This window comes from Heterodontus francisci, chromosome 19 (genome assembly GCF_036365525.1).
Source record: "Heterodontus francisci isolate sHetFra1 chromosome 19, sHetFra1.hap1, whole genome shotgun sequence".
Lineage (NCBI taxonomy): Eukaryota > Metazoa > Chordata > Chondrichthyes > Heterodontiformes > Heterodontidae > Heterodontus > Heterodontus francisci.
This window is the reverse complement of record NC_090389.1, coordinates 19604340-19622319: the sequence shown is the minus strand read 5'-3', so window position 1 is coordinate 19622319 and position 17980 is coordinate 19604340. Positions and strand designations below refer to the sequence as shown.

The following is a 17980-nucleotide window of genomic DNA, read 5'->3' as shown; positions in this document are numbered from 1 at the left end:
TTAGATACAGAGTAAAGCTCCCTCTACACTGTCCCATCAAACACTCCCAGGACAGGTACAGCACGGGGTTAGATACAGAGTAAAGCTCCCTCTACACTGTCCTCATCAAACACTCCCAGGCCAGGTACAGCACGGGTTAGATACAGAGGGTGGAAGATGTGCAAAAGAAAAAAAAAGAAAAAAAAAAAACGGGGTTAGATACAGAGAAAAGCTCACTTTACACTGTGTCCCATCAAACACTCCCAGGACAGGTACTGCACGGGGTTAGATACTCCGCCGGTACGCTTGAGGCCTTCTGCGATCGGTGGGCACCGCAGGGACTGGAGTGCATCGTTAATGCCGAGAATGGCATTTTAATTTGAGTTTTTTGTTTATTTATCTGGTTTTAATAATGTTATTTTAAAACTGTAAATATGTACATAAAGGGGGCCTGAAGAATAAAGGCCCCCTCGATGTGAAAAATATAAAAGGGGCCTGGGGTATAAAGGCCACCTTAAAAAAAAAAGGAAAAAAAAAAATGGGGGTTAGATACAGAGTAAAGCTCCCTCTACACTGTCCCCGATCAAACACTCCCAGGACAGGTACAGTACGGGGGTTAGATACAGAGAAAAAAAAAGAAAAAAAAAAAAAAAAATGGGTTAGATACAGAGTAAAGCTTCCTCTGCACTGTCCCATCAAACACTTCCAGGACAGGTACAGCACGGGGTTAAAAAAAAAACGGGGTTAGATACAGAGTAAAGCTCCCTCTACACTGTCCCATCAAACACTCCCAGGACAGGTACAGCACGGGGGTTAGATACAGAGTAAAGCTCCATCTACAAAAAAAAACGGGGTTAGATACAGAGTAAAGCTCCCTCTACAAAAAAAAACGGGGTTAGATACAGAGTAAAGCTCCCTCTACAAAAAAAAACGGGGATTGGCTCCTTTGTGATTGGGATTACTGAGTGCTGAGTTCCTCGACGAGGTGCAGCTGACAGTGCTGCAGTCAGTTGCTGGAGGTGCTGCTGGAGAAGGAGTGCTGAGGAGATACTGCAAAAACTTTCCAACAACTTTTGCTGCAGAGGAGGAAAGACTTTTGGATTAAGCCTGTATTTCGAGATGGGTGTTGAGCACCAGACTCTTACTTTATTTGGACTGTTGTGGGAGGTGGAAGAGGCCAGAAAAACAAGGGGTGGGGGCTATACAATTCTGCAGGGAGCTGTGCAGTTGCACTAAAGTTGCAGGGAAGCTCCCTCCCCACCCCAATTGCCCAGCCTGAGTCAGCTGAAGCTGCCTGGCTAATATACAGAAGGGGATAAATAGTGCCTGGACAGCTTCAGCTGACCCAGGTGAAGACGCCTCCCCCGACCAGAAGACCAGGAGTGTTTACAGTGCTCAGAGTACCACCCTTAAGGAGAAAAAAAAAAGCAAAGTCATTGCTTGCAGCCTGTCTTTCCCCTTTCCTGTATACCCTCAGCCTCTCCCCAAACCTCCTAGTTGGTTTCTTTGTTTGCTTGTTTGTTTGCTTGCTTGCCTGCAATTTGGGGGTGGGTTTGGCTCTTGAGCCATGGCAAGCCCATCATCACCGGTGGCGGGGCCTTCTCATACCGATGCGGCTGTAGCCTCTGTGGCCGCCCGTGTGACCCCATCACCTTTTAAATTCATTACTTCGAGCCATGGGGTAAAGAGCTATCCCCACCCCAATATGTCTATAGAGGCCTGCGTAAAGGCAATGGCCGAGGTTGTCGGCCCCTCGGCCATTGTGGCAGCCTCAAAAATGTACAGGAAGGCTGTGTCCTTCCTGAAGACCGAGCGGGCCGTGTCCCTGGCCCTGAATAAAGGGCTCACTGTGGGTGGGACTTTCCTGCCGGTGGACCCTCTAGGGGCCACTGCGCAGCGGATAATGTTATCAAACGTCCCGCTCTTTATTCCCAGTGAGCTCCTCCTTCCCCACCTGCACCACATGGGGGAGGTGAGGTCGGGGATCACCCCAGTCCGGCTTGGTCTTCGGGAGCACAGCCTCCAACATGTCTACACCTTCCGCCGCCAGTTATTTATGCAGCTGGCGCGGGAGGAGGACTCGGAGGGCCAATTTAATGTGGAGTTCCAGGGGACGGCCTACCGCGTCTTTTGGACCTCGGACGGGGCGCGGTGCCACGTCTGCAAGGGTGTGGGGCATGTTCGTAAGAACTGCCCCAACCTACCGGCCGCCAGCTCCACCTCAGCGGCCCAGGGTGGTTTCACAGCACCTCCTCCCACTCCCCCCACACATCCAACAGACACCGCTCAGTCGGTTCCGGAGGCTGTGGGTTTCACAGCCTCCAGCGGGGAGGGGAGTGCCCGTCCGAGTGGAAGGAAGACGCGGAGGCAAAAGAAACATCAAGAGGCGCGTCCCCTGGACACATTGAAACAACCCGAGCCTGAGCTCAGCTCAAAGCCCGTTCTCACGGAATCCACCTGTCCCAGGGCTGGGCTCAGGCCCAGGGTGACTAAAAAAAAAGGAGGGTGCGGAGGCCTCTGATGACATGGAGGTGTCTGAGCCTCTGTGCCCTAGTGGGAAAAAGAGGAGAAGGCACCCCTCCACAGAGGTAACGAGGGGCCCTGAGGCGCAGGGCCCATCTGTTGAAGGGGAGCTGTCTCCTGTTTCGGGTCCCCAGGTTTCCCCTACCGCCACCACCAAGGCTACAAAGTCCGGGCAGGAGCACCCTATTCCTCAGGATGGAGGGGAGGGGAAGGCCCCGGTACATGAGGCCCTTCCTGAAGGAGTAAGTGGTGCCCTGCTTGTGGTGGGGGAGCCTGGGGGCGCCGCCCATTCTGCCACTGCTACTGGGTCGGGTGTCCTGAGTGAAGGGGAGGGTGAGGCCCCAGAGGGTCGGCCCTCCCAGCCGGAGTCCACCACCAACCAGGAGACGCCCGACCCGGTTATAACTGAGAATGCTGCCCCATCTGCTGGGCCTGTGGGTGCTGGCGGAGCGGGAGATGGCCTCCTCTCTCCGCCTCCGGTCTCGGCTCCGGCTGGATTTCCGGTCGGGAACTTCTGTCTCCCCTGGACCACTCATTGGCCTGGGGACGGAGGTGGATGGGGGTCCTGAAGTGCTGTGGCCCACAGGCTCCAGTTTCACAGTAGAACCCAGAGAGGACTCCTCCGCCATCGATCCTGGGGGTGGGATCGTGACGGAGGAAGGACCAGCTGGCGCGGCCGGGACATCTGCCCCACAGTGTGTGGTGGATGTGTCGGCCGCTGGCGGTGACGACCCGGAAGAGGATGGGGATTCGGTGTGGGGCATGGAGGATGACCTTGATTCCATCGCCAGTGAGGTGGTGGAGTCCCTCGTGCCTCCCACCGAATCTCCCCTCATCCCCACGGCGGAACTCCGGGATTTCCTTGCGGTTTGCAGGGGTTGCCACAATAAAGTTCAGCTGGCCCTCAGCCGTTGGTCGAATCTGGCGCTGATCATCCAGTCCGTCCGTGCCGCCCGAAAGAAAGCGGGCAAGCGCGCGGGCGTGAAACTGGTTGAGAGGCGCCGTTTTAATGTGTTCCTCAATGGGTTTCTGGGGGAGTGGAGGGCCAGGTGCACTTCCACTCGCTCCTCACAGTGAGGTGTTGGTGACGGGTTTTAAGTACCTTTGACATGAAGATAACCATAGCCAGCCTCAACATCAACGGCAGCAGGGGGTCTCACCGCAGATTTCACAATCTCTCAGTCCTTAGGGAAGGGAGATACGCGGTGAGCTTTCTGCAGGAAACCCACACCGTTCCGGGAGACGAAGCCACCTGGCTCCTGGAGTGGCAGGGTGGGGTCTACATGAGTCACCTCACCCCTATTTCTAGTGGGGTGGCTATCTTGTTGGCCCTGAATTTTCAGCCGGAGATCTTGGGGGTCAAGGAGCTGGTGCCGGGCCGCTTGCTCCACCTCGCCGTTCGCCTGGGTAGTGTGCCGCTCCACTTTGTGAACGTGTACGCGCCCAGGCCCGGCGCGTTGCAAACGCGCTTCTTTGAAGAAGTGTCCGCTCTCTTGAGCTCCATCGATAGCGACGAGTGCATCATCCTCGGGGGGTGGGGGGGGGGATTTTAACTGCACCCTCGAGGTGGGGGATCATTCCAGTCCCCAGCGCGGCCAAGCGTCGGTGGAGAAGTTGAGGGGACTGATCAGCTCCCTTAACTTGGTGGACGTCTGGCGGAATCTCCATCCCGACTCCAAGGCCTTCACGTGGATGTCTGGAGGAGGAGGGTCCCGAATCGACCGCCTGTACTTTTCGCAGGAGTACGTCTCCCCCGTCTCAGCGGCCTCCATGCGGCTGGTGCCGTGCTCGGACCACCGCCTGGTGTGGGCGGAGTTCACTCCGCTCCGCATGCGGGCGGGGTCCTCATACTGGCACTTTAACAACCGGCTGCTGGAGGACGAGCGATTTCGGGACTCGTTCTGTCGATTCTGGGCCGACTGGAGAAGGAAGCAGGGGGGCTTCCCCTCCTTGAGGCTATGGTGGGACGTGGGCAAGACTCACATCCGCATCTTCTGTCAGGAGTACACGAAGGGGTCGACCAAGAGGCGGGAAGCCGAGATCGGGCGCCTTGAGAGGGAGGTGCTCGACTTGGAGTCCCGCCTCGGTCATGCCCTGTGGCAGGCGTACAAAGAGAAGAAGGGCGCGCTGAGGGACCTGCAGCTCATAGGGTCCCGAGGCGCGTACGTGAGGTCGCAGATCCAGATTCTGGAAGATTTGGACCGCGCCTCACCCTTCTTCTACTCGCTGGAAAAATTTCGGGGGGTCCGTAAGCAGCTCGTCGAGCTGCTGGCCGACGACGGATCCTCCATCACGGATCCGGAGGGAATGGGCCTCCTGTTCCGTACTTATTACAGTGCGTTGTTCTCTCCGGATCCGTCCAGCGAGGACGCGCGCAGAGTTTTGTGGGAGGACCTGCCGCAGGTCAGCCCGGAGGGCGCCGAAGGATTGGAGGCTCCGCTCACGGCAGAGCTGACTGGCGCCCTCCACCAGCTCTCAAGGGGCAAATCCCCAGGGCTGGATGGGTTGACCGTGGAGTTCCTCAGGGCGTTCTGGGACGTCCTGGGGGACGATTACGCGCGGGTCCTGGGGGAAAGCCTGGCGACCGGGGAGATGCCCCTCTCGTGGCGCAGGGCGTTCATCGTCCTGCTGCCGAAGAAGGGCGATCTCCGCCTGCTTAAAAACTGGCGTCTGGTCTCCCTCCTCAGCACGGATTATAAGATCTTTGCCCGGGCTATGTCTACCCGCCTGGGCTCCGTGCTGGCCCACATGATCCACCCCGACCAGTCCTACACGGTCCCAGGCCGGTCCATCCAAGACAACATCCACCTGGTCCGGGACCTGATCCATCTTTCCCAGAGGACTGGTCAGTCGGTCGCCTTTCTCTCCCTCGATCAGGAGAACGCGTTCGACAGGGTGGATCACGAATACCTTTTCGGGACTCTGCGCGCTTTCGGACTCGGGCCGCATTTCGTGGCCCGTGTCCGACTTTTATACGCCGCCGCAGAGTGTCTAGTCAAAGTTAACGGGTCCTTGACGGCGCTCCTTCGCTTTGGGAGAGGAGTGCGTCAGGGATGCCCCATGTCCGGCCAATTGTATACCATCTGCGTGGAGCCCTTCCTGTGCCTGCTTTGCAGGAGGTTGACGGGATTGGCTCTGCGCGAGCCGGCCATGCGGGTCGTCCTCTCGGCTTACGCCAACGACGTGCTCCTCGCAATCACAGATCCCGTTGACTTGCGGAGGATGCGCGACTGCCAGCAGACCTTTTCTGCCGCGTCCTCCGCGAGGATCAATTGGGAGAAATGTTCCGGACTCCTGGTGGGTCAGTGGCGGGTGGACTCCCTGCCGGAGGAGATGACACCTTTAGCGTGGAGCACCACGCACCTCCTCTATCTGGGAGTCCACCTTAGCCCTGCTGAGGAAGCCTGGCTGGCAAACTGGCAGGAGTTGGAGGCGAAAGTCACCACTCGACTGGGTCGCAGGACAGGACTGCTCCAAGTGCTTTCCTACAGGGGCCGAGCGCTGGTCATGAACCAGCTGGTGGCCTCCATGCTGTGGTACCGGTTGGTCACTTTGGCTCCGCCCCCTGTATTTGCCACCAATATCCAGAAGAAACTCGTCGATTTTTTCTGGGGCAAGAGGAAACACTGGGTCTCTGCTGCGGTCCTGAGTCTCCCGATTGAGGAGGGCGGCCAGTCGCTGGTGTGCGTCCGCACCCAGGCTGCGACTCTCCGCCATCAGGGTGGAAGATGTGCAAAAGAAAAAAAAAAAACGGGGTTAGATACAGAGTGAAGCTCCCTCTACATTGTCCCATCAAACACTCCCAGGACAGGTACAGCATGAGGTTAAAAAAAAATGGGGTTAGATACAGAGTAAAGCTCCCTCTACACTGTCCCCATCAAGCACTCCCCAGAGAGAAGAAACAAAAAAAAAAGAAAAAAAAAATGGGGTTAGATACAGGGTAAAGCTCCCTCTACCCCAACAACTACTCCCAGTAAGTATGATCTGGAGTTTTGAATCTTGCCTTACTAGATTAATGTTGCAATGTTGAAGTAAATGTAACTAGTGAACTAACATGAAGTCCCCAACCAAGTCTCGTATCTGTGCTCTGTTTAATCCTGTATTCTGTCCATCTGGAACTGTTTACCCCAGAACACTGAGATTCTCAGTGAAGGACTGCTTTGTGTGGTAGGTTCTCCTATGGTCCAACCTTTGTCCAATAACAAGTATTGTGCTGTCCTGTATAGTTATGTTCTCAATTCTCTGTCTTCATCAGATGAACAGGAAAGCACTGGTGCCATAATATATACTGTGGAGCTGAAGAGGTATGGTGGGCCGTTGGGAATCACCATCTCTGGGACTGAGGAACCTTTCGATCCCATAGTGATCAGTGGGCTCACAAAGAAAGGCCTGGCTGAAAGGTAGAAAATCCACAGCGAACCTCTGCATGTGCTTTTGTGGCTATTAAGATGCGGATGTCAGTGCTGGAGAATAGAACAAGGGGTGGGTAAGAGAACAGAGGCCATGTTAGGGCTGAGACGCTGATCATGCAGGGAGAGTAAGTGTTCGCAGTGAGCACTCACCAGGATATCAGAGGCAGACAGCTCGTGGTTTCCCAGCCAGCAGGAAATGGGGTCTACAGAGAGCTGCCTTGAAGAGTCCTTGGCTGAGGAAAATGGTAGGCTTCACATGCATAAAGGCCTTGTCCTGTTGGTATGTTCCTCTCATTCTCCTTCCTCGCCAGTGAGCTACAGGGAGTCAGACTCCTGAGAGCAGCCCTGTAGGTCAGTAAGCAATTAATAGTGACCTTTGTGCATCACCATTTGCATGCCACCCTCACAGCAGAAGAGATCACTGTTAAACCAAGCCTGGTGAGGCCACACTGCAAGCAGGAGCCACTGTTACTGACTCTTGATGTTCAGCTCTGATAGTCTTTACGTGCATCTCATATTTGTGCGTTTGAAAAGAAGTCATCGAACGTCAGACTAATGTTTGAAAGTGGCAACTGCGGTTCCAGTGATTTTTAGGAGGGTAGGGGGGTGGAATTTTAGGTGGACTTTGGGTTGATTTTTCATTCTGTTTTAGGACTGGGGCCATTCACATAGGGGACAGGATATTAGCCATCAATGCAGTGAGTCTTAAGGGCAAACCGCTGAGTGAAGCCATCCACCTGCTCCAAATGGCCGGGGAGACGGTAACCCTGAAAATCAAGAAGCAAGCAGACCGTGAGTATTAACTGTGGGCGTGAAACGGGGAATGATACTGGAGCTTAGAGGGTTAAATTGTGAAGGCAGGTTGCATAATCTTGACTTGTATTCTCTTGTGCTTAGAAGATTGAGGGGTGATCTAATCAGGATGTTTAAAATGTTAGAAGGATTTGACAGGATAGATACAGAGAAGCTATTCCCTCTGGTAAGGAAATCAAGAACGAGGGGTCTTAAAAGTGGAGCTAGGCTGTTTAGGAGGGAAATCAGGAAACAGTTTTCCATACAAAAGTTGGTAGAAATTTGGATTTCCATTTTACTCAAATTGCTGTCGATTGTGGGACAGTTGGAGCTTTCAAGACTGAGATCGATAGACTTTTCTTGGGTAAGGGTATCAGGGATATGGAACAAAAGTGGGTAGATGGAGTTATGATACAAATTAGCTGTGATCTCATTGAACACGGCAGCAGGCTTGAGGGGCCGAATAACCTATTCTTGTTCCTATATTTCTAATGCTGTAGGTAATATTGGGAGCAGTCTGTAAAACCCGACAAAGTAGCTCACTCCAGTGGCTCTGTGGGGCTATTGTAGCATCCGTGGTTTATTTTGGGATGAAATGCTGCAATGAAAGCCTGTGTTTCAAAAACTTTTCTGATCAGCATATCTAGAAGGGTTTTTGAGAACATGATTTAAAACCAATACTTCCTAGGTTAGTTTTGCCTCAATTAAAACCAAAAGCAATGTAAAACATTGATATTCCCACAGATAACATTGGTAGCATTAAGCTGATATGGGGGGGCGCACATACTCCAACCTGTACCTAATGCCTCAGCTGTCCCCGACTAGGCCCAAAACCTTGATCACTCTGACATTGCAGATAAAACAGCAACAACGTTCAAGAAGCTCAACACCATCCAGGATAAAACAGTTTGCTTGATCGATGACCCATTAAATATTCACCTTAAACATTCGCTCTGTCCACCACTGGTGCACAGTGGCTGCAGTGTGTACCATCTACAATATGCAATGCAGCCTCCTGCCAAGGCATCTGCCATAGCACCTCCCAACCTGTGACCTCTACCGCCTAGTAGGACAAGGGAACACTAACGCCTCCAGATCCTTCCAAGTCACACAGCTCTAATTTGGAAATATATCATTGTTCCTTCATAGTCACTGGGCTAAACTCCTTGAACTCCCTACCTGACAGCACTGCGGGAGCACCTTGACCACATGGACTGTAGCCGTTTCAGGAGAAAGCCCACCACCACCTTCTCAAAAGCACCGAGGGATGAACAATAAATGCCAGCCTTGCCAGCATTTCCCCAGAATGAATAATAATAATATCCATGTTTAATTAAAATTGTAAGTTCTCTTTCAGGTTCTTTTTCAAAGAAGCCCAGTGCTATGGGTGAGCTGAGTGACCCTGAAGATGAACTCCCTGATTCACAGAAGACCAGCAAACTCTCCAAAATCCACTCAAACACCATTCCAAGCATGGACAGCGCCATGGAATCATGGGATGGCTCGGGTGTTGAAGGAGCCTTTGGAAGCCAGGGTGAGCTTATTGGACATGGCCTGTTTTTTGTGACTGGAATGTGTCTGCTTCAACATTCAGTTCATATTCATGACCAGTGAGTTGGTGAACTATTTATACCCTTTGTTCCTAATGTGAGTTCCCAGTCTAAGCCAAACAGTAAAGGCAATGGCAAATGAAACTCAGATTTTTCCCTCTGGAGTGGAAGCAGAGGGAGAGAGAGATGCACCAGGCTTTCTCCTGCCAGCTTCTGCCAGGAGCCACATGTAGGACCCAACTCGCGTTATCAGTCGGGGGAACCGAGGGAAGAGAGAAGAGCGAATTGTTGCCAGGCTGGGCTTGGATGATAGTTGGCTACTGAGTAGGGACAGTGCTTGACCTGGGTGATGATTGGCTGCTGGGCAGGGGCAAAGTTTGATCTGGGTGGTGATTGGTTGCTGAGGAGAGGGCACAGTTTGACTTGGGTGGTGATTGGCTGCTGAGGAGAGGGCACAGTTTGACCTGGATGGTGATTGGTTGCTGACGAGAGGGCACAGTTTGACCTGGGTGGTGATTGGCTGCTGGGCAGGGGCACAGTTTGACCTGGGTTGTAATTGGTTGCTGAGGAGAGGGCACAGTTTGACTTGGGTGGTGATTGGCTGCTGAGGAGAAGGCACAGTTTGACCTGGATGGTGATTGGTTGCTGAGGAGAGGGCACAGTTTGACCTGGATGGTGATTGGTTGCTGAGGAGAGGGCACAGTTTGACCTGGAAGGTGATTGGTTGCTGAGGAGAGGGCACAGTTTGACCTGGTGGTGATTAGTTGCTGGGGAGGGGCACAGTTTGACATGGATGGCAACTAGATATAAACTGGCTTCACTGTATTTTCAACTCTTCTTTGAATCTTGCTGCCTAGAGGTGATGTGGCCAAGGTGAAAGACAGTTAAATGGTGCTGGTACTGGATGGCACCCATGGACACGAACCAGCTGCAACTGCCAGGACCACTGCCAGTGGAATTTCTGACGCTTTTCCTGGTTGGACACACAACAGAATATGGCTGAACCACATTGAAAGTGTTTGGTGCCGCCCTGTGGTTGTTTTTGTTATTGTCCAAAACACATCTTCAGTTAAAGGAAAAGTGTAATAAGAACATAAGAACTAGGATCAGGATTGGGCAATTCAGCCCCTCGAGCCTGCTCCGCCATTCAATACAATCATGGCTGATCTCATCTTGGCCTCAACTCCACTTTCCTGCCCGTTCTCCATAACTCTTCAACCCATTGCTAATTAAAAATCTGTCTATCTGCTCAAGTTTACTCAATGTCCTGGCATCCACTGCACTCTGGGGTAGTGAATTCCACAGACTCACGATCCTTTGAGAGAAGTAATTTCTCCTCATCTCTGTTTTAAATCTGCTAGCCCTTATCCTAAAACTATGACCTCTCATTCTAGATTGCCCCACAAGAGGAAACATCCTCTCTATGTCTACTTTGTCAATCCCCTTAATCATCTTATATACCTCAATTAGATCTCCTCTCATTCTTCTAAACTCCAGAGAGTAAAGGCCTAAATTGCTCAATCTCTCTTCATAAGACTAGCCCCCTATCTCTGGATCAATCTAGTGAACCTCCTCTGAACTGCCTCCAATGCATCTATATCGCTTCTCAAGTAAGGGGACCAAAACTACGCAATACTCCAGGTGCGGTCTCACTAATGCCTTGTACAGTTGCAGCAACACTTCCCTACTTTTATACTCTATTCCTTTAGCAATAAATGCCAACATTCCATTTGCCTTCCTTATCACCTGCTGTATCTGCAAACTAGTTTTCTGCGATTCATGTACGAGGACACCCAGATCCCTCTGCACCGAAGCACTCTGAAGTAATGTGCAAAAGGTTGCTGCCAGTCTGAGTTTGGACTAGGCATTTTCTAACATGCTCGCGTGTGTGCAAGAGACTGCAATTAAAAGAAAGACTTGCATTAATTTTGTGTATTTCCTAACCTCTTTACAGGCAATGAAGTACTTTTGAAGTGTAGTGTTATGAAAGTGCTTCCATTTTTAATTTTTGTTTGAGGATTTGTGTTAAAACTGAGAAGATTCCATTGATTTTTTTAAACCAAGTTCACTGAAAGGACACTTGAGATGTTGTTTGAAAACAACCTGTGCTGGAAATCATGTGCTTTAAGCTCAATAAACAACAGAAACCTTGGTGACCTGGGGAAGATGTTTACAGAGAAGCCACATATCAAGGTTTATGAAGGTCAGGAGGTTGACTTTCTGTGGTGTGTGAACTGTTTTGAAGACAGTTGATGACAATTGCCAAGGAAAAAGAAACGACCCAGCTCACCTCTTTCTCTACCTCTTTAAAGAAACCCTGCAAAGATCCAGCGTGGGAGAGCTAAAATCCCTGGTGCTGCATCTCTCCTGAGAAGCTAGAAAAACCTGCCAGATTAATTCTCAATGCTGCCTGAAAAGAACTGCTTTAGAAAAGATCCCAGTGACCCGTCACAGTATACAGGGATGCCAGACCAAAAGGGACAACTGACATCCTTTCATATCTTTTTTTTGCTTCAAGAATTAGCAAGTATTTGGCCAAAGTATTTTTTTTGTCTTTTTTGTAACAGACCTCTGCATAGAGAATTTCTGTATTTTCTTCAGTGTGCGTGTGAGTGCATGTGTGTGAATTTAAAAAGGGAACTTTAATATTTCAATCTGTATGTTAATACTTTGCTTCATTACTAGATAAGTCTTGTTTGATAAGAAGCTGATAATTTTATTGTTTATTAAAGAAAGCTTTGGTTGGTGTATTTTATTCTGGGATAAAGACAGATGCAAAGTACTCATTTAGCATGTCAGCTTTTCCCCCTGCCTCCATATGTAAAACTCCTTTATAGTTCCTATTCAGACCTACACCTCCTTTCACCACCTTTTTACTATTTATATGCCTATAGAAGACGATGGGGTTCCCCCTTTATGTTAGCTGCCAGTCTCTTTTAATACTCCCTGTTTGCTTCTCTTATCTGCCTTTTCACTTCCCCTCTGAACCTTCTATAGTCAGCCTGGTTCTCAATTGTATTATCCACCTGACAGTATTCCAGTTTATATTTGTATAGTAAAAGTCCCCATTTATAACTACTCTATAATTCTTGTATCTCTATAATTACCTTGCAAATTTGTTCCTCTACATCCGTTCCACTAGTTGGTGACCTGTAGACTACACCGAGTAATGTAATTGCACCTTTTTTGTTCCTTAGCTCAAGCCAAATAGATTCTGGCTGGAATTTTACACTTGCTGGACAGGAGCTGTCCACCGACCAAAGTCGGTGGTGATCCAGACTGCATTTTACGGTCCTCAGGCCCTTAAGTGGTCTGAGGTGGGACTTCCACCTCATTGAGGCAAGAAGTCCCGCCTAATGGAGCTGCCGGCAGATCCTAGTCCCAGCAGCGCCACCGGGAGCGGTGGCCACTGCTAGGACTGCGACCCAGCTTCAAGATGAAGAGGAAGGACGTCCCTGGAAAAGAGGTGGGTTTTTGAGGCATTGCCGGGGTGATCGGTCCAGCCCCAGCGAGGCAAGGGGGGTTGACTAGGGGGATGGGAAGCATGTTGGGCATTGGAGGTGGTTGGGGCATCGGGGACGGCCCTCTGTCGGGCACCTGGTGCCCGCTCAGGAGGGCCCCCCCCCCCCCCAAGGCCATCAGAAGGTGGCCTACCTTTTGCAGGTGGCTTTTCTCAGGCCTGGGCTGCCCGCTTGTCAATGGTAAAATCCCCGTGGCAGCGGGCGGATGGCCACTTAAGGGCCTTGATTGGCCTGGGACTGGCTGGCCATTTTTCGCAGCCGCCACCCCACGTAAAATGGCAGCAGAGGTGGGAGTGGGTCGGGAAGGGCCGCCCGAGCCTCCCACACCATTTTACAGCAAACCCCCCCCACCCCCCCTCCCCTCCGCCACCAACCCCGCTCTTTGGGGGCACGTAAAATTCCGGCCTCTGTCCTTCACCCCTCTGGGATATCTTCTCTCTCTAGTTCTGTAATGCTCTCCTTAATCAAGACTGCCACACCTCCCCCTTTTATTCTTTTCCTGTCTTTCCTGAACACCTTGTATCCAGGAATATTTAACACCCAGTCTTGCCCTTCTTTGAGCCAGGTCTCTGATGTAGCCACAACATCATATTTCCACATGTCAATCTGCGCCTGTAACTCGCAATCTTATTAACCACACTCCATTCATTGCGTACATGCACATTAACCCTGATTTAGACATTATTCCTTTCTCCCTTACTCTGACCCCACCTAATAACTTACTATTCCCCATTCTAGTGCTATCTATCTCTCCCAGTATTCTGTGCTCCTGTTATTTCCCTTTGATAGTTCCTCTTGGTTCCCACACCCCTGCCAAGTTAGTTTAAGCCTTCCCCAAAAACACTAGCAAATCTCCCCGCAAGAAACTCAGTCCCAGCTCTATTTAGGTACAACCCGTCCAGCCTGTACAGGTCCCATCTCCCCCAGAGCTGGTTCCAGTGTCCAAAGAATCTAAAGCCCTCCCTCCTGCACCATCTTTCCAGCCACATGTTCATTTGCTTTATCCTCCTATTTCTATACTCACTTGCGTGTGGTACTGCGAGTAATCCAGGGATTACTACTGTTGAGGTCCTCCTTGCTAATTTCTTACCTAGCTTACTAAACATTTTCTGCAGGACTACATCCCTCTTCCTACTTAGGTTGGGCCACGACTGCTGGCTGTTCACTCTCCCCCTCAGGATGTTCTGCAGCCGTTCAGTGACATCCTTGACCCTGGCACCAGGGAGGCTACACCATCCTGGTTTCATGTCTGCAGCCGCAGAAACGCCTGTTCCCCTAACTATCGAAACACCTATCACATTGTTCTTCCAGTGTTCTTTGTACCCCCCCCCCCCACCCCGTACAGCTGAGCCAGCCGCGGTGCAATGAACTTGGCTCTGGTTGCACTCAGTATTCAGAACTGAAAACCAGTTTTCGAGTGAGATGCACTCAGGGGACTCTGGCACTATCTGCCTGTTTCTTTTTGACTGTCTGTTGGTCACCCATTCCCTCTCTCCCTGCATACTGTTAAGCTGCGGGGTGACCACATCTATAAACATGCTATCCACGAAGCTCTCAACCTCACGGATGCGCCACAGTAATGCCGGCTGTTACTCAAGTTCCGAAACCCAGAGCTAACACTGCTGCAACTAACGACACTTCCTGCACATATGATTATTCAGGACACAAGAAGTGTCCTGGTGTCCCCACATAGCACAGGATGTGTACTCCAGAGGTTGGAACAACCCTGCCACTCCTCTATCTACCACTTTGACCAAGCCTTTGCTCACCTGTCCTAATATCACTTTTTTTTTCTCAGTGTCAAACTGGATTTGGCAACTACCCTTGTGAAGCACCTTGGGGCATTTTATTGTGTTATAAATGCTATATAATTGCAAGTGTTTGTTGTTTCAGGCACAGTTAGAAACTCCACCCATCATATAATGTCAACATTATTATAATTCTGGCTCCTCTTTATTAACCCTTTCAGGTCCCTACCATCACCAGGCAGCAGGGATTGTGCTGCATCCTCATGAGTGGCAGGACACAAGCCAAAGGAGTAGCCCACCACCACGTGTCAATCGTCGGAAGAGCTACCCATGTACGGACGGTGGTTTCAGCGAGGATGAGTGGGATAAGACAGCTGGGTAAGAGATGGAGCTCCTTTACTGCAATGTTTAGCACCTCCGTCACACACCACCAACCCCCATGAAGTGCATTTCAGTTCAGTGGGTTGAGGGTGATGTTTATTCCAAATTTTGTTGCCTTTTCTCCCTTCCTCTCCAGAAGGCTATAACCTTTATTGTGGGTGTGGCTCCCAGGGTACTGGCAGCCCTTAGATACCTCACCTGAGTGTCCACTCTACACGCACCAGTCTAGAGGGCAAGGACTGCACTGTCAAGGACAAAGATGGAGATTTGAGAGCGAAAGTCAGCCTCTACCCCTCCTCCGCCCCAGGAATGGTCACAATTGGTAGCCTATTCAACTATGGTGGGCAGCACACATGAGCCTAACCCTGTGCTGACCTGACACACCCACACACACAAATGTGGCCCTGACCACTGGACCCCGAGCAAGACTGGAGACTTGGCTGATTTTTATTAACCCTTCGCCAATCTCAGGGCACTGGGGTATTTTGTAGAACTCCCTACACCATCCCATTACTCAGCACACTTCAGGGACTGAAACCGGGGCCTGTAAGGAACTGTAGGACTGTTAATTGTGTAGCCCAAGGATTGGGGAAGAGGGAGCAAACATGAGCCTTTGCCCTTGGAGACGTTTTTAAAAATCAGAGGTGACATTTTCTCTCTGTGACTAAACTATAACCAGCGGAAGGTCTTTAGCACTCCAGTTATAGTGAGGCAACGTTCCGATGTCTTGTACATCTTCAGGCATTGCCTCTGTTTGATGGGATTTTCCCTCCCTCTTTTTACTTGAACACACAACTGAAGACATGGCTAGAAGAGACAAAGATGTGTCAATATTTTGATCTGGTGTGTGGTGGGCAAATCAAGGGAATGCTGAGGATGGCAAGAAATGTGCAGGAGAAATCTCAGCTCGGACAAAAAAATTGCAAATGAATATACTTGCTGTTAAGTCCCACGTTGGACTGTATGAATGGAGTGGTGCTTTAAACAGAGCCTGAGGACATATCAGGGGAAGTGGCTTGGAGGATTTGCCAATAGTGACAACATGAGCAAGTTAAAAGACACTACCCCCAACCTCAATGCAGTCAGTGGTTATCTTATAGTTCAGTCACACTGCTGCCTCAATGTCTCCTCTGTACCCAGAACCCAATTTCACCATTTTTCTCCATTAAGCATCTCCACACTCCATAGGCCCTCCCATTGCTGTGCCCTGTGAAGCCTCCGGGCCTGCATCATTGTACTATTTTGCTTTTCTTCTCTGAAGAGGTTGTGTATTCTCTGATCATTGCATTACACTTGTGAATTCAGAGAAGCTTTCAATCTGTCCACAGCTTATATTGTTCTTGGTATTTGCACTCGTTCTGGCTGTGTTCTGGAACTGCCAATCTTCTGAAAGACTTTCATTCAGGAGTTGCCACTAATCAGAGTTGGTTGATAAACCTCTAGCGTAGCATGCTGGTTGATACAGTCCTAGTATACAGTGCTGGTTGATTTTTTTTCTTTGGCCTCCTTATCTCGAGAGACAATGGGTAAGCGCCTGGAGGTGGTCAGTGGTGTGTGGAGCAGTGCCTGGAGTGGCTGTAAAGGCCAATTCTAGAGTGACAGGCTCTTCCACAGGTGCTGCAGAAAAATGTGTTTGTCGGGGCTGTTACACAGTTGGCTCTTCCCTTGCGCCTCTGTCTTTTTTCCTGCCAACTGCTGAGTCTCTTCGACTCGCCACACTTTAGCCCCGCCTTTATGGCTGTCCGCCAGCTCTGGCGAACGCTGGCAACTGACTCCCACGACTTGTGATCAATGTCACAGGACTTCATGTCGCGTTTGCAGACGTCTTTAAAGCGGAGACATGGACGGCCGGTGGGTCTGATACCAGTGGCGAGCTCGCTGTACAATGTGTCTTTGGGGATCCTGCCATCTTCCATGCGGCTCACATGGCCAAGCCATCTCAAGCGCCGCTGACTCAGTAGTGTGTATAAGCTGGGGATGTTGCCCGCCTCGAGGACTTCTGTGTTGGAGATACGGTCCTGCCACCTGATGCCAAGTATTCTCCGGAGGCAGCGAAGATGGAATGAATTGAGACGTCGCTCTTGGCTGACATACGTTGTCCAGGCCTCGCTGCCATAGAGCAAGGTACTGACGACACAGGCTTGATACACTCGGACATTTGTGTTCTGTGTCAGTGCGCCATTTTCCCACACTCTCTTGGCCAGTCTGGACATAGCAGTGGAAGCCTTTCCCATGCGCTTGTTGATTTCTGTATCTAGAGACAGGTTACTGGTGATAGTTGAGCCTAGGTAGGTGAACTCTTGAACCACTTCCAGAGCGTGGTCGCCAATATTGATGGATGGAGCATTTCTGACGTCCTGCCCCATGATGTTCGTTTTCTTGAGGCTGATGGTGAGGCCAAATTCATTGCAGGCAGCCGCAAACCTGTCGATGAGACTCTGCAGGCACTCTTCAGTGTGAGATGTTAAAGCAGTATCGTCAGCAAAGAGGAGTTCCCTGATGGGGACTTTCCGTACTTTGGACTTCGCTGTTAGACGGGCAAGGTTGAACAACCTGCCCCCTGATCTTGTGTGGAGGAAAATTCCTTCTTCAGAGGACTTGAACGCATGTGAAAGCAGCAGGTTGATACAGGTTGATACAGTCTGAGTATATGGTACTCGTTGGTACAGTCCTGGTATACAGTGCTGGTTGATACAGTCTGAGTATATGGTGCTCATTGGTACAGTCCTGGTATACAGTGCTGGTTGATACAGTCCTAGCATACGGTGTTGGTTGATAAAGCTATAGTATACAGTGGTGGTTGATACAGCCCTTGTACATGATTAAGATTGAGCTTCTTTCAATCATAAGACCAGAAGTAGGGATGTTCGCTGATGATTGCACAATGTTCAGCACCATTCGCAACTCCTCAGCTACTGAAGCAGTCTGTGTAGAAATGCAGCAAGACTTGGACAATATCCTTGGGCTTGGGCTGATAAGTGGCAAATAACATTCGCGCCACACAAGTGCCAGGCAATGACCATCTCCAACAAGAGAGAATCTAACCAACTCCCCTTGCCATTCAATGGCATTAC

The 17980-nt window shown here is 50.6% G+C and overlaps 1 protein-coding gene across 7 annotated transcripts in view; it reads left to right on the top strand.

Annotated features, from left to right (window-relative positions):
• grip2b (glutamate receptor interacting protein 2b) overlaps positions 1-17980 on the top strand; it is a 216285-nt gene that overhangs the window by 159978 nt on the left and 38327 nt on the right. For all 7 annotated transcript variants that reach the window (XM_068051431.1, XM_068051430.1, XM_068051429.1 and 4 more), the window contains 4 exons: positions 6758-6902; positions 7567-7706; positions 9064-9240; positions 14747-14903. In XM_068051431.1, coding sequence (XP_067907532.1) covers positions 6758-6902; positions 7567-7706; positions 9064-9240; positions 14747-14903 — 619 coding nt within the window. The remainder of the gene's footprint in view (positions 1-6757; positions 6903-7566; positions 7707-9063; positions 9241-14746; positions 14904-17980) is intronic.